This window comes from Nycticebus coucang, chromosome 13 (assembly GCF_027406575.1).
Source record: "Nycticebus coucang isolate mNycCou1 chromosome 13, mNycCou1.pri, whole genome shotgun sequence".
NCBI lineage: Eukaryota > Metazoa > Chordata > Mammalia > Primates > Lorisidae > Nycticebus > Nycticebus coucang.
Window position 1 is genome coordinate 63,354,381 of NC_069792.1, and position 22,109 is coordinate 63,376,489.

At 41.8% G+C, this 22,109-nt stretch overlaps 1 protein-coding gene and 1 non-coding gene across 2 annotated transcripts in view; both read right to left on the minus strand.

Moving 5' to 3' along the window:
- The window catches only part of SNX31 (sorting nexin 31), a 75,089-nt gene extending 53,311 nt beyond the window's left edge, over nucleotides 1-21,778 (minus strand). Inside the window, exons 1-4 of the mRNA XM_053559107.1 lie at nucleotides 21,658-21,778; nucleotides 21,482-21,556; nucleotides 9,157-9,271; nucleotides 5,066-5,130 (exon numbers count right to left, since the gene is read on the minus strand). Coding sequence (XP_053415082.1) covers nucleotides 5,066-5,130; nucleotides 9,157-9,271; nucleotides 21,482-21,556; nucleotides 21,658-21,723 — 321 coding nt within the window. The 5' untranslated portion in view covers nucleotides 21,724-21,778. The remainder of the gene's footprint in view (nucleotides 1-5,065; nucleotides 5,131-9,156; nucleotides 9,272-21,481; nucleotides 21,557-21,657) is intronic.
- On the minus strand, nucleotides 10,388-10,585 carry LOC128564224 (U2 spliceosomal RNA). Its single transcript, XR_008374081.1, has one exon. It is a non-coding gene; the product is annotated as a U2 spliceosomal RNA (small nuclear RNA).
- Nucleotides 21,779-22,109: the final 331 nt, after the last annotated feature.

The following is a 22,109-nucleotide window of genomic DNA, read 5'->3' on the forward strand; positions in this document are numbered from 1 at the left end:
ATAACCTTATGCTGAATGATAGCTGGGTCAGAGATGAGATTAAGAAGGAAATTGCCAAATTTTTGGAACAAAATGACAATGAAGACATAAATTATCAGAACCTCTGGGATACCGCAAAGGCAGTCCTAAGAGGGAAATTTATAGCACTGCAAGCCTTCCTCAAGAGAACTGAAAGAGAGGAAGTTAACAACTTAATGGGACATCTCAAGCAACATTCCAACCCCAAACCCAGTAGAAGAAAAGAAATAACCAAAATCAGAGCAGAATTAAATGAAATTGAAAACAAAAGAATTATACAACAGATCAATAAATCAAAATGTTGGTTTTTTGAAAAGGCCAATAAAATAGGTAAACCTTTGGCTAACCTAACCAGGAAAAAAAGAGTAAAATCTCTAATCTCATCAATCAGAAATGACAAAGACGAAATTACAACAGACTCCTCAGAAATTCAAAAAATCCTTAATGAATATTACAAGAAACTTTACTCTCAGAAATATGAAAATCTGAAGGAAATTGACCAATACTTGGAAGCACGTCACCTTCCGAGACTTAGCCAGAATCAAGTGGAAATGTTGACAGGCCCACATCAAGTTCTGAAATAGCATCAACCATACAAAACCTCCCTAAAAAGAAAAGCCCAGGACCAGATGGCTTCACGTCAGAATTCTACCAAACCTTTAAAGAGGAATTAGTACCTATATTACTCAACCTGTTCCAAAATGTAGTAAAAGTAGGAAGACTACCCAACACATTCTATGAAGCAAACATCACCCTGATCCCCAAACCAGGAAAAGACCCAATAAGAAAAGAAAATTATAGACCAATATCACTAATGAATATAGATGCAAAAATATTCAACAAGATCCTAACAAACAGAATCCAGCAACACATCAAACAAATTATACATCATGACCAAGTCGGTTTTATCCCAGGGTCTCAGGGCTGGTTCAATATACGTAAATCTTCAGCACATAAACAAATCAAAAAACAATGACCATATGATTCTCTCAATTGATGCAGAAAAAGCTTTTGATAGTATCTAGCATTCCTTCATGATCAGAACACATAAGAAAATTGGTATAGAAGGGACATTTCTTAAACTGATAGAGGCCATCTACAGCAAACCCACAGCCAATATCGTATTCAATGGAGTTAAATTGAAATCATTTCCACTTAGATCAGGAACCAGGCAAGGTTACCCATTGTCTCCATTGCTCTTTAACATTGTAATGGAAGTGTTAGCCATTGCAATTAGGGAAGAAAAGGCGATCAAGGGTATCCACATAGGGTTAGAAGAGATCAAACTTTCGCTCTTCACAGATGATATGATCGTGGAAAATGCTAGGAATTCTACTACAAAACTTTTAGAAGTGATTAAGGAATACAGCAATGTCTCAGGCTACAAAATCAACACCCATAAATCTGTAGCCTTTATATATACCAACGATAACCAAGCCGAAAAAACAGTCAAGGACTCTATTCCTTTCACAGTAGTGCCAAAGAAGATGAAATATTTGGGAGTATACCTAACAAAGGACGTGAAAGATGTCTACAAAGAGAACTATGAAACTTTAAGAAAAGAAATAGCTGAAGATGTTAACAAATGGAAAAACATACCATGCTCATGGCTGGGAAGAATCAACATTGTTAAAATGTCTATACTACCCAAAGCAATATATAATTTTAATGCAATTCCTATTAAAGCTCCATTGTCACATTTTAAAGACCTTGAAAAAATACTTTGTTTTATATGGAATCAGAAAAAAACTCGAATAGCTAAGACATTACTCAGCAATAAAAACATAGCAGGAGGAATCACACTACCAGACCTGAGACTGTACTATAAATCGATAGTGATCAAAACAGCATGGTATTAGCACAAAAACAGACAAGTAGATGTCTGGAACAGAATAGAGAACCAAGAGATGAATCCAGCTACTTACCAAGAGATGAATCCAGCTATTATTTGATCTTTGACAAGCCAATTAAAAACATTCAGTGGGGAAAAGATTCCCTATTTAACAAATGGTGCTGGGTGAACTGGCTGGCAACCTGTAGAAGATTGAAACTGGACCCACACCTTTCACCATTAACTAAGATAGACTCTCACTGGATAAAAGATTTAAACTTAAGACATGAAACTGTAAAAATACTTGAAGAAAGTGCAGGGAAAACTCTTGAAGGAATCGGCCTGGGTGAATATTTTATGAGGCGTACTCCCTGGGCAATTGAAGCAGCATCAAAAATACACTACTGGGACCTGATCAAACTAAAAAGCTTCTGCACAGCCACAAACATAGTAAGTAAAGCAAGCAGACAGCCCTCAGAATGGGAGAAAATATTTGCAGGTTATACCTCTGATAAAGGTCTAAAAACCAGAATCCACAGAGAACTCAAACGTATTAGCAAGAAAAGAACACGTGACCCCATCTCAGGGTGGGCAAGGAACTTGAAGAGAAACTTCTCTAAAGAAGACAGACACGTGATCTACAAACACATGAAAAAAAGCTCATCATCCTTAATCATCAGAGAAATGCAAATCAAAACTACTTTGAGATACCACCTAACCCCAGTAAGAGTAGCCCACATAACAAAATCCCAAACCCAGAGATGTTGGTGTGGATGTGGAGAAAAGGGCACACTTCTACACTGCTGGTGGGAATGCACACTAATACGTTCCTTCTGGAAGGATGTTTGGAGACTACTTAGAGATCGAAAAATAGACCTGCCATTTGATCCTATAATTCCTTTCCTAGGTTTATACCCAGAAGACCAAAAATCACATCACGACAAAGACATCTGTATCAGAATGTTTATTGCAGCCCAATTCATAATTGCTAAGTCATGGAAGAAGCCCAAGTGCCCATCGACCCACGAATGGACAAGCAAACTGTGGTACATGTATACCATGGAATATTATGCAGCCTTAAAGAAAGATGGAGACTTTACCTCTTTCAGGTTTACATGGATGGAGCTGGAACATATTCTTCTTAGCAAAGTATCTCATGAATGGAAGAAAAAGTATCCAATGTACTCAGCCCTACTATGAAGCTAAATTATAGCTTTCACATGAAGGCTATAACCCAACTATAGCACAAGACTATAAGGAAAGGGCCAAGGAAGGGGAAGGGATAGGGGAAGTTAGGGTGGAGGGAGGGTAATGGGTGGGGCCACACCTACGGTGCATCTTAGAATGGGTACAGGCGAAACTTACTAAATGCAGAATACAAATGTCTACATACAATAACTAAGAAAATGCCATGAAGGCTATGGTGAACAGTTTGATGAGAATATTTCAGATTGTATATGAAACCAGCACATTGTACCCCTTGATTGCACTAATGTACACAGCTATGATTTAACAATAAAAAAAAAACCTAAGAATCACAAGCATTATGCATGTCTAAAGTACAAAAAATTCTACAGAAAATAACTATAATTAAAAAAACCATAATAATACAATTGATTAAACTACTATAAAACTGAATTTTTATTCATCAACAAAGTTAGAAAATAAAAAGTTTTTTAACAAATAAATCACTAACCACAACAACAACAAAAAAAAGATAGAGAATGTATTAAATTGAAACAACAGCTGTCCTTGAGCAGGGGGGACCATGAGGAAGGAAAGTTACTTTTCATTGTATACACTTTAGTGCTGTTCAAATTTTACTACCATCACCACTTCAGCCATAAACTTTTCAAAGAAAAAGAAAGTATGTGTGTATTTAAGCTACCAAGGGTATGTGAAAATAAAAACCACTACATAACAGAAGACTCAAGGGCCATTCTCAAGTTGCATAGACCAGTAAAGATATCAATAGCCTGGGGCCCCTGTCTAAATGAAATGTGTTCTGATATTTGCAAATCCGAACAAGGTATCCTTCCTCCTCCTCCGTGAGGATCCAGTTCAGTGGTATATTATTGTACAACTTCAGTCCCTTCAGAGCTTTTCCATTCAGTCAAGTGCATACATGCAGGCATCAAAATGTTTTCATATAGTCATGTGTGACTAGATTAAGTGATGTGCTAAACAAACACACTTAGCAAAGCGTCAGCCTAGGGGTCAAGGGGCCAGTGGTTACTCAGATCAACAAATGAAAGGGAGTTGCTGTATGTCATTCTGTTCATGCTTAATTTCCTCCACGACCCATTTACAACAAAGTTAGGAGCAGAGAGTATACAAGTATTAGCTGCATAAGGCCCAGTGTTTTGATGTCGTCACCATGTTACGCTTGGAAATTACAGCTGCAGAAACAAGATCACAGACTTGTTAGGGGGCACTCAGCAAGAAGAGCTGCAGTTATTTTACTATGTCCTCGGGTTTTCTTCTTCAAGGCCAGTTTTGAGACGTATGATTCTTAGGCTATAGAAAAAGCTATGCTTAACAAAATAAGCCAATGGTCAAGTGACATACCTCCTTTTCCAGCTAGAATCTAAAACTCCCAAAGAAAAGAATTAAAAAGAAATTTAAAAAATTAAATAAATAAATAAATAAATAAGTAAACCTCCTGCAGGACAGGAATTCTCATAACCCTGACAGGAGAGCAGCCATTTTAGCAAATCAGGTCAGAAACCAGTAATCCCCTCCCCAGACTCCTGCAGTACCTCATGGCCAGAGTTCCTGGAAACACCCTACCCAAAATCCTGGTTCCAGGAATAAGTTCATAATCGTGACCAGCACTAAAGAGCCCCTGAATGTACTCCTGGCTCACTGCCCCATTCCAGCTATTCTTACAAGGCTAATAAAAGCCCTTTGCAACTGTGGGAGCTGAGCTGACACCTGCTCAGTCTCCATTCTCCTTTCCCCTCTGTGAACGTCTTTCCTTGTCCCTGGACTGGCCTCCTCTCCTTTCTTGTGGACCTTCACCCTGGTTCTTTGCCAGAACCTCCAAAAGAACAATATAGGAACCACCCTTCCATCTATTTGAAGTGAATATAGTTTCCCCGAGTCCAGGCTCTGTGGGGCTGATGCCACGGCACACGTCTGAGCATGGGCGTACACACGTGATTAATGAAGAGACATGTCCTGCGGGGGAGTCACGGCCTCAGTAAAGAAGCTTACCAGCTGTACCAGTTTTAAAAACTCGGTGAAGACATCGCTTCTCAATACGTTTGGGTCCATGGTCACTGAAAAACAAGGACAGGAAGCTGTTAGCAGAGGCTGGGTGGAGCCTATTAATTGCCCTGTCCTCCTGAGATCACTCCATGGCCTTGCCCATGCACAACTGCCTCCCTGAAGACGATGGGGGTTGTGACCTTTCAAATACAGGAAAATCCCTAGTGCTTGCCTCCTCCTGGCAATCCTGATGACGCTGAACTCATTACAACCCATTACAGTGTTCCGGAATCTTACCTTATTCCTGCATGCCCCACTGCGCAACTCCCATTTGCTGCCTTAGCAGGGTAACGGAGTTAACAAGAAGCAGCAAAAGGTCTTAAAACTTGTGTCTGGACTCCAAGCTTAGCAAGATGCATGGTAATTTGAAAAATTTAAATCAACCGAGAAACATTGATTAAATGACAGGAAGTTACAAAAGAAGTTACAAAAAACCCAGCAATGGTAAGGCAGAAAGATCTAAGGTCTTTCCTTCTTCCATATTTACAAAAATATTTTCACCCTGAGCTTTAAAGCCCTGGATGCCTATGGCCAGGTGCGGTGTCCAGGCCAGGTGAGAGCTGCATCACGCCCAGCCTGCTTCTTCCCCTCTTTCCCCTCTTCCCACGAGCCCTGGACGCCCCCACTTCAGCTTAACTCACATACCTACCATATATTACCTGTTACGTTTCTTTCTTCTTCTTTTTTTTTGTTGCTGTCTTACTGATTTCATCAAATAACCTCCACTAGCATTAAAACTATCACTGACTGGCCAAAACTATCACTGACTGGCTTCTTACGGGTTGTACCTTTCCCAAACAATGCCACGTTTTCAAAATAAACTAAGAGAGTGTCTGAACATGAGAAACTCTTCCTAAAAGGCATACCCTCTTTCCACAGGGTAATTTCAGATTTCAGGGTGAGGGAAAGCCTTTGCTTTATTTTCTGCCATATATGTCACAGGGAAAACTAACTTTATATATTCATTAGCATGGATTCTTGGGGATGGAGAAAACTGTGGCAGAAAGTATTCACCCAACTAGTATTTACTGTGTGACTACTAAGTTCCAGGTACTAGGCTAAGCACTTCGTATATTTTAGCTCATTTAATCTCCATGACAAACCTGAGGGAAATATTTTACCGAAAGAAACTGAAGCTCAAAGCAGGTTAAGTATCTTGCCCAAGGTCACAGGCCAGTGAGGAGTAACAGTGGGATTTGACCCAAGGTGTAAGGGTCATGACTCTCAGTCATGATGCTAAGCTACATGGCCATGCTCTCAGTCATGATGCTAAGCAAAACGGTCTCCTTACCTGACCTTGTCAAGGAGGGTACACAAGACATCCTGATGGTACAGATAAAGACCAGGCCTGGAAAAGTAATCCCTTAAGCTCTGTGATCATTTGTTAAAAAGGACAGGTCTTAAAGGACTATTTTGCTAAGACATGAGAAAACAAACCAAGAGACAATGAAAATTTAAAAGGGATTACATTTTGAACTTGAACGAGCTTATTCAACATGTCTAAAAAGAGGTATGGTTTTAAGAGAGAAAGGGGTGGGGAAAGGAAGAGCAGAGAGAGGGAAGGAGGGAGGGGGGTGGGGCCTTGGTGTGTGCCACACCTTTTGGGGGCAAGACACGATTGCAAGACGGACTTCACCTAACAAATGCAATCAGTGTAACCTGATTTATTGTACCCTCAATGAATCCCCAACAATAAAATACAAAAAAAAAACAGGTATGGTTTCCATTATCAGAAACAAATGGGAAATAGATGGCTTCTAGAATTTTCACCTACTGTGCTTGAAAAAGATGCAGCTATAAAAAATGAGATTAATCTATAGTTGCTGACATAGAATGAGCTCTAAGATATATATATATATACATATATATATATGTTTTGTTGTGTTTTTTTTTTGAGACAGAGCCTCAAGCTGTCGCCTTGGGTAGAGTGCCATGGTATCACAGCTCACAGCAACCTCCAACTTCCGGGCTCAAGCGATTCTCCTGCCTCTGCCTCCCAAGGAGCTGGGACTATAGGTGTCCGCCACAATGCCTGGCTAGTTTGTTGTTGTTGTTGTAGTTGTCCTTGTTGTTTAGCAGGCCCAGGCAGGGTTCAAACCAGCCAGCTCCGATGTATGTGGCCAGCACCCTAACCACTGAGCTACAGGCACTGAGCCAGAAAAACTTTTTTCTTTAGCTATGAAAGACATTAGTGTGATAGTTGACAAAGTTTAAATATGGGCTCTAGATAACATTATTGATTTCCTGATTTTGATAACTACATTATGGTTATATAAGAGAGTGTCCTGAATCTTAGGAAATATACACAGAAATGTTTAAGGATAAAATGGCCTAGGCTCGTAATACTCAAGTGTTTCCAAAAAATTATATATATATATATATAGAGAGAGAGAGAGAGAGAGAGAGTCATAATATATACATACACATAAGAAAGAGAATGGTATTGCAGATGTAAAATGTTAACATTTGGGAAATATGAGTGACGAGCATACAAATATTCTTTTCATGGCTCGGCGCCTGTGGCTCAAGCAGCTAAGGTGCAATCCACGTACACCTGAGCTGGCAGGTTTGAATCCAGCCCGGGCCCGCCGAACAACAATGACGGCTGCAACCAAAAAATAGCTGGGCATTGTGGTGGGTGCCTGTAGTCCCAGCTACTTGGGAGGCAGAGGCAAAAGAATTGCTTGAGCCCAGGAGTTGGAGGTTGCTGTGAGCTGTGATGCCACAGCACTTGACCCGGAGCGACAGCTTGAGGCTCTGTCTCAAAACAAACAAACAAACAAACAAACAAAAACAAATATTCTTTTCATAATGTTTGAAACTTTTCTACAAATCAAACTTCCAGAATAAAAAGTTCTTAAAAAATCAGGTATAGAAAAATATGTAAACTTCAATTTGTGTTGAACAGAAAGGGACTCTCATACAAACCAGTGTGCACATGGATCATTTCTGGGGAACACACAAGTCACCTGGGGGCCAGAGTGGAAGGGAAACTACTTTTCATTGTATATTCTTTTGCATGATTTATATTTTCTAAAATATGTGTTTAGACTTTTCTAATTTAAAAAATTTCAGTATTTAGGGTGGCGCCTGTGGCTCAGTGAGTAGGGTGCCGGCCCCATATGCCGAGGGTGGAGGGTTCGAACCCAGCCCTGGCCAAACTGCAACAAAAAAAATAGCCGGGCGTTGTGGCGGGCGCCTGTAGTCCCAGCTGCTTGGGAGGCTGAGGCAAGAGAATCGCGTAAGCCCAAGAGTTAGAGGTTGCTGTGAGCCGTGTGACGCCACGGCACTCTACCCGAGGGCGGTACAGTGAGACTCTGTCTCTACAAAAAAAAAAAAAAAAAAAATTCAGTATTTAATTGTCGGTTTTGCTATTTCCCTTCAATACCCTCTTTTCTCTGAGAGCTGAATGTGGCCAACCATAGTTTTGCTGTGACAGTGTTTTCAGACCCAGGCTGTCGTGAGGCTGTTGCACTGTGAGCCTGGCGGTGGCTATGGCAGACTGCTGAGCCTCCTTGGTGCCCTAGTCTGGCTTCCTGAAAGCACTGAGATGGCAGTCCCGTCTCTGGCCCTGCTAATAAAGATCTCTGATAGATCTTTCTTATAACAGGGGCTTCCCTATAAACAATTCAACTTATCCCTTTGTTCATTCTTGATCCAGATAGCATTTCTTCCACTTCCATAGTCAAAGCCAAAACAGCACCCGAGGGTGAATCTAAACAAAGCATTTTTTAAAACCAAATATGACGAACACCTATTTGATTCCACATGTATCAAATGTCCAGAATAGGCAAATCTTTAGAGATAAAAATTAGAGTAGTGGTTCCCAGGGCCTAGCGGGGGAGGGGAATAGGGAGTGACTGTTAATGAATGGGTTTAAGGTTTCTTTATGGGGTGATGGCAATATCTAAAACTAGATTATGGTGATGACTGCAAAATTAGATAATTGTAGTAAAAAACATTGATTTGTACACTTTAAGCAGGGGAATTTTGTGTAACCTATAATACAATAAATGTTAAAAAATCCAAATACATACAATTTTGCAAATATTGTTCCAGCTGGTCCCTCCTCTCATCAGCCATGGATGTGGTCATTGCCAGATAATACTTTGGTGGAAAGAGTGGCAAACAATTTCCAAAGACCCTCCTCAGCTGAAAGATCCAGAAAGCACATAGTTAAGACAAGTGAGCCTCCAATTCAAGGTTGATGGGCTACTAAAGTCTCTTCTTAGGACAAGTCTTATCCTAGCTGACCTTATTTAATCCTTTTTGGTAGCCAAAAGGAGAAAAAGAGGATAATTTGATTTTCTTTTTTTTTTTTTTTTGAGACAGAATCTCACTTTGTCTCCCTTGGTAGAATGCCCTGGCATCATAGCTCACAGCAACCTCAAATTCTTGGGCTCAAACGATCCCCTTGCCTCAGCCTCCTGAGTAGCTGAGACTATAGACACCTGCCAAAACATCCAGCTATTTTTAGAGATGGGGTCTTGCTCTTGCTCAGGCTAGTCTGAACCCATGAGCTCGGGCAATCCACCCACCTTGGGCTCCCAGAGTGCTAGGATTACGGGCATGAGCCCAGCCTATAATTTGATTTTCTTAATAAGGAATTTATCTCAGTATATATATATATATATATATTCATTAATAAGAAATTTATCTCAGCATCTCTCAGTTCTGGAGCTGTTTCTAGACTTATCACAGACTGAAAACTCCAGTCTAAGTTTGGTAGTAGAATGGGGATGCATTTTTATTTTTCATCTGTTTTATAATATTATGCACTCATATCACACACTATTTTCTTATTTCACAAATATCTGATATCAATGGTGAAAATTAGGAATTTAATTCCTCCACCAAATATGAACTTGACAAATGTTGACAGCTCTGCTATTTAACGTGGTGGCCTTTAGTGACCTGTGGCTTCTAAGCACATGAAATGTGACTAGTCTGAATTGAGACGTGCTGTAAGTATAAACTGCACTCTAGCATTTTTGTTTGTTTGTTTTGCTTTTGTCCCTGGGTAGAGTGCTGTGGCATCATCATACCTCACAGCAACCTCAAACTTCTGGGCTCAAGTAATCCTCTTGCCTCAGACCCCTGAGTAGCTACAGGCACCTACCACAACACCTGGCTAGTTTTTTCTATTTTTAGCAGGGACAAGGTCTCACTCTTGCTCAGGCTGGTCTTGAACTCCTGAGCTCAAGAAATACACCTGCCTCGGCCTCCCAGAATGCTAGGATTACAGGTGTGAGCCACTACACTCAGTCGTATGAGAAAGTTGGGGAGGACTGTTACTGCAATACCGGGTCAATTTGTGGAGAGGATGGAGCAAGCTTCTATTCCAACTCCCTGCTCCAAAACTCCATTTAATACATTATCCTCATTATCCTCTAGAGGATGTATCAGATATTAAACTGATAAGAACAGATATTACACTTGACCTTAGCCAAAAGGCTGAGAAGTGATCCAGTTTAAATTTCAAAGAAAAGAGAATGTGAATCATCTTATCGCACTGATAATTTTTATATCATTTACATGTTTAAATAATATCATATTTTGGATATATTGTATCAAATAAAATAAACTAAAATTAATCCTCATTCCTTCCTCTATTTTTTTTTTAAAGACAGAATCTTTCTCTGTTGCCTGTGCTAGAGTGCTAGAGGGCAGTGGCGTAATGAACCCACAGCAACCTCAAACTCCTGGGCTCACGCGATCCTCCTGCCTCAGCCTCCCAAGTAGGTGGGACAACAGGTGCCTGCCACTATGCCCAGCTAATTTTTCTATTTTTTTTTTTTGTGGATACAGGGTCTCACTCTTGCTCACACTGGTCTCAAACTTCTGGCTTTAAGCAATCCTTACCCTCAGCCTCCGAGAGTGATAGCATGAGTGACAGTGATAGGCACAAGCCACCATGCCCAGCCTCCATCTGTTTCTTTGTACTCTTTTTAACGTGACTACTAGAAAATTTTAAATTACATAGATGGTTCACATTATATTTCTATTGGACACTGCTGGTGATGGAATTCCTATTGACGTACGATCCCTAAAACCCAGTCCAGCCCTTCCCTCCCACCCACCCATACATGACCCATGATCATACTGGTAATTATTTTTATGAAACCTTAACAGTAGATGCAAAGAAAAACAATTTTTAAAGTAAGAACCAAAACTCTTCTTTTTGCAATGTCTTCCTTGCAGTTGCAGTGGCAGCGTGAAGGTAGTAGCATTATGTTCTTTAAAATAAGAAAAAAGAAACTCAGAAACCTAGTCAGGTTTTTAACATGGTACCTTCCGAGCAAGAAGGCTGAACTCTTATTATAATACTATAGTCAGGGGTTAAAGAAAATGAAGCGGGTCTAAGAGACATGAGGCTGCAAACAGACAAGAATTTTAACTCCATGGTCTTTAAAGGCTGGGCGGGGTGGCTCACGCCTGGAATCCTAGCACTCTGGGAAGCCAAGGTGGGTGGACTGCTTGAGCTTCAGGAGTTCCAGACCAGCCTGAGAAAGAGTGAGATCCTGTCTCTAAAAATAGCCAGGTGTTGTGGTGGGCACCTGTAGTCCCAGCTACCCCAGAGGGTGAAGCTAGAGGATCACTTGAGCCCAAGAGTTTGAGGTTGCTGTGAGCTATGACGCCACAGCATTCTACTGAAGGTGACAGAGTGAGACTCTCTATCAAAAAAAAAAAAAAAAAAAATTCCATGGTCTTGGTCACAAATACAGTAAATATTTGGCGAATACTTACCTTGCATGGGCCCTCACTTTAAAGGACATCCAGGAGCTGACCACACCTCTCCACCCCTACCACCAGTGTCCCAGACCAAGCCACTACCATCTCTTTTCTAGATTATTGCCACGACCTTCCAACAAGTCTCTCTGCTTCCACCATGGCTCCTTCAGTCTAATCCTAACGCGGCCTCTAAGACAATACTTGAAAAAAAACAAAACAAAACCAAAAAACCTTAAGTCAGATAATTTAAGGCTCCACGGCTTCCCATCTCGCTCCAGTAAAAGCCCAAATCCTTATGATAACCTAGAACTGTGCCATCTGATATGGTGGCCAATAGACACCAGTGAGTAAATTTAAACTTAATTAAAATAAAAGGGCAGCACCTGTGGCTCAGTGAGTAGGGTGCTGGCCCCATATACTGAGGGTGGCAGATTTGAGCCCGGCCCCGGCCAAACTGCAACAACCAAAAAAAATTAATTAAAATAAAAATTTAAAATTTAGTGCTTCAGTCTTACAAGCCATGTTTCAAATGTTCAGTAATCACATGAAATGTTGCCAGTTGGTATCGAATTGGACAAAGCAAGATAGAGCATTTCCCACAGCACAGAAAGTCCTATTGGACAGTACTAGTCTCATGTCCAGAAAGTTTATTAACTGCCTGTCTTTGGGCAAAATACAGCCCCCTGATGCTTTTTATGTGGCTATCATTTGTTTGATTTTTAGAGAATTTGAATGTGATGCCAACACTTATTTTTGTGATTTAAAAAATTTTTAATTATGTCCTATAGGGAGTACAAAACAGTTCAGCCATTTTGGACGTCAGCTTGACAATTTCTTATAAAGCTAACCATAATCTTACTATAGAATACAGCCATAAGTATTTACCCAACAGATCTGAAAAATATGTTCACACAAAAACCTGTATGTGAAAGTTCATAGCAGTTAGGCCAGGATTGATAGAAATGGTAAAAATGAAAAAAAAAGTGAAAGAAAATTCATAGCACCTAATCCCCCAAAACTGAAAGCAACAAATATCTCCTTCCATATGTGGGTGGATAAACAAACTGTGATGTATCCGTACAATGGAGTATTATTCAGCAATAAAAGGCAATGAACTACCAAACCATTGAAAGATACAAATGAACCTTAAATGCGTATTGCTGAGTGACAGAGCCAGTCTGAAAAAGCTACATACTGTATGATTTTAATTATATGACATTCTGGAAAAGGAAAAAGTATAGAGACTTTATATAAAGATCAATAGCCACCAAGATTTTACTGAATAGGGGAATCACACAAAATTTCTTAGGGCAATAAAACTATTCCATATGATACTACCATTGTGGATCCATGACACTGTGCGTTAAAGTCCATGACACTGAACTTTACAATAGAAGCTTACTATGTGCAAATACGTGTATTTTAAAAAAATCATTTAGGAGACTAGGGGAATCCCAGGAGAGAATGCAGAATGTTACAAAACTATATTAAAAATGTATGAAACCACATCCTTGACAGTCATGAGGAAAAAATACTGACCTTAAGTAACTTTGGAAATGAATGGAGCCTGTCAAACTAAAGGTATAACCACCGCAGTCTAGTTGATAAAGTTGTTTCCCATGAGAATTAGCCATTCTGACTCTCCTGCGTCTACATACAGAATCAAACAATTAAGTAAATGAATGGCAGACAGTGGAAGTCAGGTTTCTCACTGTTGGAGTTACTGGGAAGACCCAGTAGCAATGCATTAGAGTGAGATACATTAATACAACTTCATGTTTACCTTAATGTAGACACAGATGGTTACATATAGAAATATTTACCAATATGCCTGTATATATGGGTAGTACACACACGTATTTCCTTGCTCTGTCGCTGCAGTAGTAACGAGCATATTTAAGGTTCAGATCCCTGTTTTTAATACCATTCTCCAAGAGAAGCAACCAGGGATCTGTGGGGCAGTGGTGGACTCTGGAACTCAAGCAGGAGATACACAAGATGATCCTGGAGCATCTTGTAGCTCCAGAAAGTAACCCAGGCCAGGCACCGTGGCTCATACCTGTAATCCCAGCACTCTGGGAGGCTGAGGCCGGTGGATTGGTTGAACTCATGAATTCGAGATCAGCCTGAGCAAGAGTGAGACCCCCACGTCTACTAAAAATAGCAAAACTAGCTGGGCATTGTGGTGGGTGCCTGTAGTCCCAGCCACTTGGGAGGCTGAGGCAAGAGGACTGCTTGAGCCCCAAGAGACTGAGCTTGCTGTGAGATATGATGCCATGGCACTCTACCCAGGGCAAGAGTGAGACTGTCTCAAAAACTAAACAAAAACCAAAAATGTATAACCCAAAGTATAAGGCAAATACCCAGGAGTCCTTACAGATATAATTACTGAAAGATAAGTAGGAAAGAATAGACACATCTCCTGTGCAGAAGAATACCAGATAATTTATGCAGATGCTTCTTCCTCAGGAGAGGGGCATAAATCCTCAGTCCTTAAGACTGGGCTGCACATAGAGACTTCCTTCCAAAGAGGGCGCTATGGAAGGGAGGAAAAAAATCACTTTAGAATAAAGAAATGTGACAAACACTACTTCAGCCAGGTGATGGGGGTGGAGATCTAGAGGGATAAGTCAGGTTGATAGCAGGTACCCTTGATATGGTGAGTAGAATGGCACTTTGTCTCTGGGGTCTTCATTCCCAAATCCTATCATTCCTGTCCAATCATGTGAAAAACATAAGACAAATTCTAACAGAGGGATAGCTTACAAAATATCTGACGAGTACTTCTCAAAACTATCAAGGTCATTAAAAATAAGAAAAGGCTAAGAAACTGTCAACAAGAACTTAAGAGGATGGGATGACTAAATGTCATGTTGTACCCTGGCTGGGATCCTGGAACAGAAATAAGACGCAAGGCGCCTGTGGCTCAGTGAGTAGGGCGTCGGCCCCATACACGGAAGGTGGCAGGTTCAAACCCAGCCCCGGCCAAACAACAACAACAAAAAATAGCCGGACGTTGTGGCGGGCACTTGTAGTCCCAGCTGCTTGGGAGGCTGAGGCAGGAGAATAGTGTGAGCCCAAGAGCTGGAGGTTGCTGTGAGTCCTGTGACATCATGGCACTCTACCAAGGGTGGTAAAGTAAGACTCTGTCTCTACAAAACAAAACAAAACAAACAAACAAACAAAAAATGAAGGAAGTCTGAATAAACTATGAACTGTAGTTAATATAACAGTAATAATAATAATGTATCACCACTGTGATAATGTATCACATCTGAGGTTGAGTGTGGTGGCTACATATGTTGAGGCAGGAGATTTCTTGAGGCCAGGATTTAGAGACCAGCCTGGGCAACACAGCAAGACTCCCATCTCCCCACCCAAATTTTTGATAATAAACGCAGGTATCTCTGGTTCATTGACTGTAACAAATGTACCATACTTGGTACATTTGTATGTACCATACAAATGTACCATTTTTTTTTTTTTTTTGAGACAGAGTCTCACTTTGTCACCCTTGGTAGAGTGCTTTGGCATCATAGCTCATAGCAACTTCAAACTCTTGGGCTCAAGAGATCCTCTTGCCTCAGTTTTTCATTTTCATTTTAAGTACGATGGGGTCTGACTCTTAGGCTGGTCTTGAACTCATGAGCTCAAGCAATTCATCTGCCTCAGCCTCCCAGAGTGCTAGGATTATAGGTATGAGTCATAGCACAGGGCCCTAATGGAAAATCTTAATAATAGAAGGAATAGGATGTGGACTATGTGGGAACTCTGTACTATCTTTTTTGTAAACCAAAACTTCTCCAAAAAATAGTTTATTAAAAAAAAAACCCTGATGTTCTGGCTTATTTTTAAAAATCCAAACATCTTAAATCAATGGGTCACACTCACTCAAGCAACAATCTGTTAAAACTATTCCACCACACCCCACTATCCCTCACCTCACTTAAGTTATTTGCCCAACTTCATGATCTAAAAAAGATTTCTAAAACAAATTTTAAAAAATAGGAAAAAGAAAATCATGACCTAAAATTGATTTTGGAAAAAAGAAGTAATAAATTACTTGTAATCTCTGTAACCATCTAAACTCGCAACCTCTCCTTTAAGCCTAGTATAAAATATTACAGCAACAATTTGGTTTCTTTTAAATTCAAAGACATTTTTCTGCCATGACAGATGTCCAAAGGCATCTCAGGTGGAGTATCACCCCAGGCAGAGCTGCTCAAACAACCTGGGATTTATGCAACCCCATCTCTACTAATTCTATTAAATAGAAACAGAAAGTTGTCTTCTTGCATGCAATTATCTCTTGATTAACTGATTAAATGATCTTTAAAAGGCAGTTATCTTCTTTGGCATGTGTTCATAAATGTCACAGATGCTCCCAAATTGGTGCTAATCACAGCAGCCTTGAGTCAACAGGCTGCCTGTCTTCTCCATCTGCAGGAGAGCATCTTGATGCAGATCTGAGGCCAAGAGTTGGGGAAGAGGCAACAAGGACCAAGGTTCTAACATCTATCACAGAGCAAACCTTCCCAGCAGGTTTGACAACCTGACCTGACTTCTCAAGGCATCTCTTCCCGCCCTTCTCTGATACTGGTCTAAGAGGGAAGATAAACAAACAGTAAACGGAGTAGTTAAGTCAGCCAAAAGTCAACCATCAACTCCACAAATTTGACCCATCAAAAGAGAATCTCCACGGGGGACAGCTGAGCTCACGCAGACACGCCATCTCTTTCCCAGGTGCAGTCTTTGTGCATTAGCTCTCCACATACCCCGACGTGGACCGGGGGCTACCTTATCTGCACCAGGGGCTGCTCCTCAACCTCAGAGTTACCCAACCAAGTATAAATCTGATTCCTAAAGCCAAACCTCAAAGTCACTGTCTGCACCTAATTTAACAGAGTACATGGCATATAACAGAAACTCAGTAAACATTTAAGTAAATGAATAAATCAGCTAATTCTATAGGATGAAAACCATTCTATAAGGATGCAGACCTTCCCAGGAGATAAACTTATACTCACCAAACACACACAGCCTTGTTATTATTATTTTTGTACAGTGCTTTGTATTAAATCGGGTGAAGAATTCTTAGCCTCACGTCCTCGGTTTACCTTCCTGCACCTGTTGAGTCAAAAGAACTCCCAAGGAACATTTGTTTTGCTGAAGGGCCTGGTCTTGCTACTGATTACTCTAAAAGGTTCATCATGTAATTCTTGACAGATTGGAAGTGTCCTTTGAGTATGCCGCAAGCTCTTTTTGGAGACCAAGTTAAGAAACCCCAGTGCCTGGAGGACACAGACTTGAGCCAGCTCTACACAGCAACATCCCTGATGCAGACCAACAACAACGTGATGAGGAAGTTTCATGGCTACAACTCCCCGGAGGCACGTTAGCAGGAAGAAAGCTGCATGAGATCCCTGCACACGATGTATGTGCCTCTCATGCTGGTTAATGCAGCTGAGGACCCTTTGGTGCATGAGGTCTTCTAACTATCCCCAAATCTCTTTCAGAGAAATGGGAGAACATCATGTTTGTGCTGCCTCTACATGGGGGCCACGTGGGCTTCTTTGAGGGTGCTGTGCTGTTCCCCGAGCCCCTGACGTGGATGGATAAGCTAGTGGTGGAGTATGCCAACGCCATTTGCCAATGAGAGCATAACAAGTTGCAGTGCTCTGAGCAGGTGGAGGCCAACCTGGAGTGAGGCCTCCGGACTCTGGCTCCAGCAGCTCTCCTCCGGAACCCACATCCCCTCATCCCCTGTTTCAGGTCTCCCATCCCCCTCAGTGACCTGGAACTGACCTCACACTATCTGCAGGGGGCACCCACCATGCACACCTGTCTGGAAGTAGGCAACTCTCCCTGGGAGCTGCAGGCTAATTTTGTACTTAGTTACTGTTTTTTTTTCCATTGCATTGTTAGCCTTGGTGACAAGTGACACAGTTCTCACCCTCCTGTTCAGTTTCAGCATCTGATTGCTTTTAAGCCCATTACATCTAGTTTCCCTATTAAAAAATGTGTCTGAACAGCAAAAAAAAAAATTCTTAGCCATTTCATGCCCTCTATTGAATAGGAAGAATAAAAACTAGTTGAGAAGAGGCTAGGAAAGGTCAGCCAATCTTTAAGTCTCAGACTTAGGGTAGCCAGACAAAATACAGGATGCCCCAATAGTACATGGAACATACTTATACTATAAACTGTTTAGTACATTATAAATAGTTTATACCAGTGGAAAATCTGAAATTCAGATTTAACTTGCAGCTTTACTCAGATTCTGTATCTATAAAATGGGCTAGGCAGCTTGAACAAAATCCTGTGCCTGAAACTCTCATAACAGAAAGTAGATACTAGTTGCCTGGGACCAAGGGTGGCTGGAGGGATCAAGAGCAAAGATGACAAGGAGACTTTTATGCTTTTTTTTTTTTTTTGAGACTCAGTCTTACTCTGTTGCTCTCAGAAGAGTGCTCATCATAGCTCACAGTAACCTCAAACTCTTGGGCTCAACTGATTCTTTTGCCTCAACCTCCTGAGTAGCTGGGACTACAGGTGCCTGCCAAAGTGCTGGGCTATTTTTAGAGATGGGGGTCTCACTCTGGCTCAGGCTGGTCTTGAACTCCTGAGCTCAGGCAATCCACCCGCTGCAGCTTCTCAGAGTGCTAGGATTACAGTTATGAGCCACTGCTCCAGGTCCTGATAAGGGAGACTTTTAGAGTGAGAGAACTTTTTAAAATGTTGATCATGATGGTGGTAATCGCATACATTTACTAAAATTAATCATACTGAACCCCTAAAATTGGGAACTTTTATTACATTATTCCAAAATATAGTACAAACATGTTAGTTTAGAACTCAGTCATTTGACTCATTGTTTCACTGACACAATTTATTTTGTCAACTTTAGAAAGAAACCACACAATGTAAGTCTTGGAGATCAAATCCTGACCACCACTCTAACAGTATGACTTCAGAAAAATTGTGTTTCAGTTTCTTCATCTGTTAAATGGGACTAATTATAATCCCAGCTCAAGATGCTTATAAAAATGAAGCTATTACCTGTAAAGTTTTTGGCACCAATCTCAGCACATGGTAACTGCTCGCTAGTTAATGTTTAAAATTAAAAGATCAATAACCATCTAAGATCTAAATCGTTTCTTTAAAAATGTAGTAGTTCATATGAAAAGGGGGAAATGATAAACATAAAGTGTAATGAAATTGGAAACTGGATAAAGAAATCTCCATCTTAGGATTTAAAACAAATGGAAGTGTTCATTAAAATCTACTGCCTGCCCCACTGGGGCTCTAAGCTGTAGCAATTCAGTATTTAAGGGCCCCTGCTGTGACGAAAAAAGTTTCTTATTCATGACTTCTCAAATAGAAGATGAAGAATAAAAGTTTACACAATTCATGTCTCTGATTCTGGACCTGTTAGGGTTTGATTAGTTTGTTTTCCTGAAATTAAGCATTTCTCTGAGTCTGTTGGTTAAAGAGGGCCAAATTCAGGGATTCCTGAAGCCTCTGAGTCAGCTAATGTTTACTGAGAGTGTTTAATGCGCCAGGCTCTGAGAGAAACTGGTCCTTGGTCTTCACAAGCATTCTGGGAGATTGACATCCATAACGACCTACTTGCTTCTTACTTCTACTGAGAAAATTGGGCAGAGGGAGAGGTGAGGCATTTAGCCAGTGGATCTGTCCCAGCGCTCTGCTGCCTCCTGCTTTGCTCCTGCAGATGGTTACCTCCCTTTTCCCACATCACACTGCAGGACAGAAGAGCATGGGAGATGGTACCATAACTTCTGCCTCCAAATGCCTAAAACAGCCTCTTTTCTCTCCCTTTCAGATTCCCCTCCGCCTGTCTCTGTATTCCTCATAACTCCCCACTTACTCACTGCTCCTACTTACTTGCAAGTAGCGTCTCACCTTTCAGAAGTCTGAGTCCATGCCTCTGCTTCTCTACATTCAATACTGTGTTGCAGGCACTACTAATACAAAGATGACCACTCAAATTAACTAATAACTACATTGCAACTGCTTTCTTGTGGATACCGAAGATACTTAATCATACCTTTAAAATGGACTTTTCGCCAGGTGTGGTGGCTCACACCTGTAATCCCAGCACTTGGGAGGCCAAGGCAGGAGGAGTGCCTGAGCTCACAGGTTCAAGACCAGCCTGAGCCAAAGTGAGACTTCGTCTCTAAAAATAGCCAGGCTTTGTGGCGGGCACCTGCAGTCCCAGCTACTTGGGAGGCTGAGGCAAGAGAATCGCTTAAGCCCAGGAGTTTTTGAGATTGCTGTGAGCTGTGACGCCACAGCTCTCTACCAAGGGTGACAAAGTGAGACCATCTCAAAAAAAAAAGGACTTTTCCAATGTACCATGGTGTATAAGCAAGAAGGCTCTCTGCAGTGACCATTTTAGTAGCAGAAAAATCAAACTGAGCTGTCCATCAACAAGAAGACAGTTCTAAGTAAACTGGTGTGCCCCGCTCACTAGAAGCCCGCAGACTGTCTGAAAAGACTCTCCTGCAGAATGCTAATAGCTGTTGCCTCTGGGCAAGTTTTTTTCTGTCTTCTGTACAGTTTTCTTTTTAACTTTAGGTATGTGTTCCTCAGAATCTAAAACTGAAAGAAAAATTCATAGAGCAGGGGAAGGAGGGTAAAGTTTATTTTCAAACTTCCATTCACTCCTCTGATTCATTTTGAAGACTTATGACTTATAAGAGTATAAGAACAATAAAACCTATTAGAATGGACTAATAAATCAGTCTGCCTCTCAGAGAAAGTACTGTCCAGATATCAGGATGAGTAACTAAGGTAGGAAATGGCCTTCTAACTTGATAAGTCATCTGTTTCCTGGGTTCCCAGCCTGCCAGTACTTACAGCTTGTGAATAAGGCCATTTGAAAACAAAAATGGAGACACACCTTTTTAAAGGGGGTAAGCTTAAGAAACTGTAGAGAAAAGGAGATTATCTTTTCTTTTTTTTTTTTTCTTTGAATTGAGACAGAGTCTCATTCTGTCGCCCAGACTGGTGTTAATGTGGCTCACTGCAGCTTCCAACTCCCAGACTCAAGCAATCATCCTGCTTCGGCCTCCCCAATAGCTAGGACTACAGTCACATCACCATCATGCCTAACTATTTTTTTCAATTATTCTTTGTAGAGATGAGGATCTCACAAGTTGCCCAAGCTGGTCTAGAACTCTTGGCCTCAAGTGATCCTCCTGTCTCGGCCTTCTAAAGTGCTGGGATTACAGGTGTGAGCCACCAACCTAGACCAGAGAGGAAATTAAATATCCCTGCATAAGATTCCTAAAACTCTATACGTTGGTCTAGACTCTGCTTGCTTAATTTTGAAGGGGAAGGGGCATTGTCCTGGGGAACAGAGGGCACTTAAATGGAGTCCACCAGAACCCCAGTGTCCTGCCGGGGCGCACATCTCACAGCTGTAAATAATTAGGAGCCACAAGTCTTCAAGTATTTGTGGGGCTGTATCGCAAGCAATTCACACTTAATCTTTGCTACAACCCATTTCACAAATGAGAAGCCTGAGGCACTGAAAGGTCCAGAGTCTTGCCAGAGTCACACGACCCAGGCCCTTGCACACTTTTCCCCACCTGCCTCCAACTCGCTCACCTGTTCGTTCCAACCATGCAGCTGGCTGTAGCGCACCTTGCAAAAGAGGAAGCCATCCAGGTACACGGAGTACAGCTGCAAACACACAGGCACCCCGCCCCGGGTTAGCGCAGAGAGCCGCTGACCATTGCCACCGGCCCCCGCCCTGCGCAGCCCGCCCCGGGCCCCAGGCGCACCACGTAGCGGCCCCCGAGCGTGTCGGGGAGCTGCTGGGACAGCGGGATGCAGAAGTGCGTCTTCATGGCTGGAGAGGTGGCGGCAGAGCGGCGCCGGGAGTCGGACCTGCGATGGCCAGCCTGTCCGCGGTCTGAGTTGGGCGGTGCGGATGCTGCTGGGCAGCTGTCGCCCAGGTGGGACCCCCCTAGTCCCCGCCCCGCCCCGCCCGTCGCTGGCGTTCGGGACGGGTGGGGGCGGGGCGCGCCCAGGGCCGCCCCATTCGCTCCTAGTGCACCGTGCGCTGGTGGCATTTTACCCAAGTACGTACCGTACGGGGCTTTAAAAAAGTTTGTGTCCATTACCTGCTTACACCGCCTGCAGTGCATTATGAATTTAAGATTTTTAAAAAATATATGAATTAGTAATTACCCTATGACTAGCCCAATTACACCAGGTTCAATTTTTTGTGTGG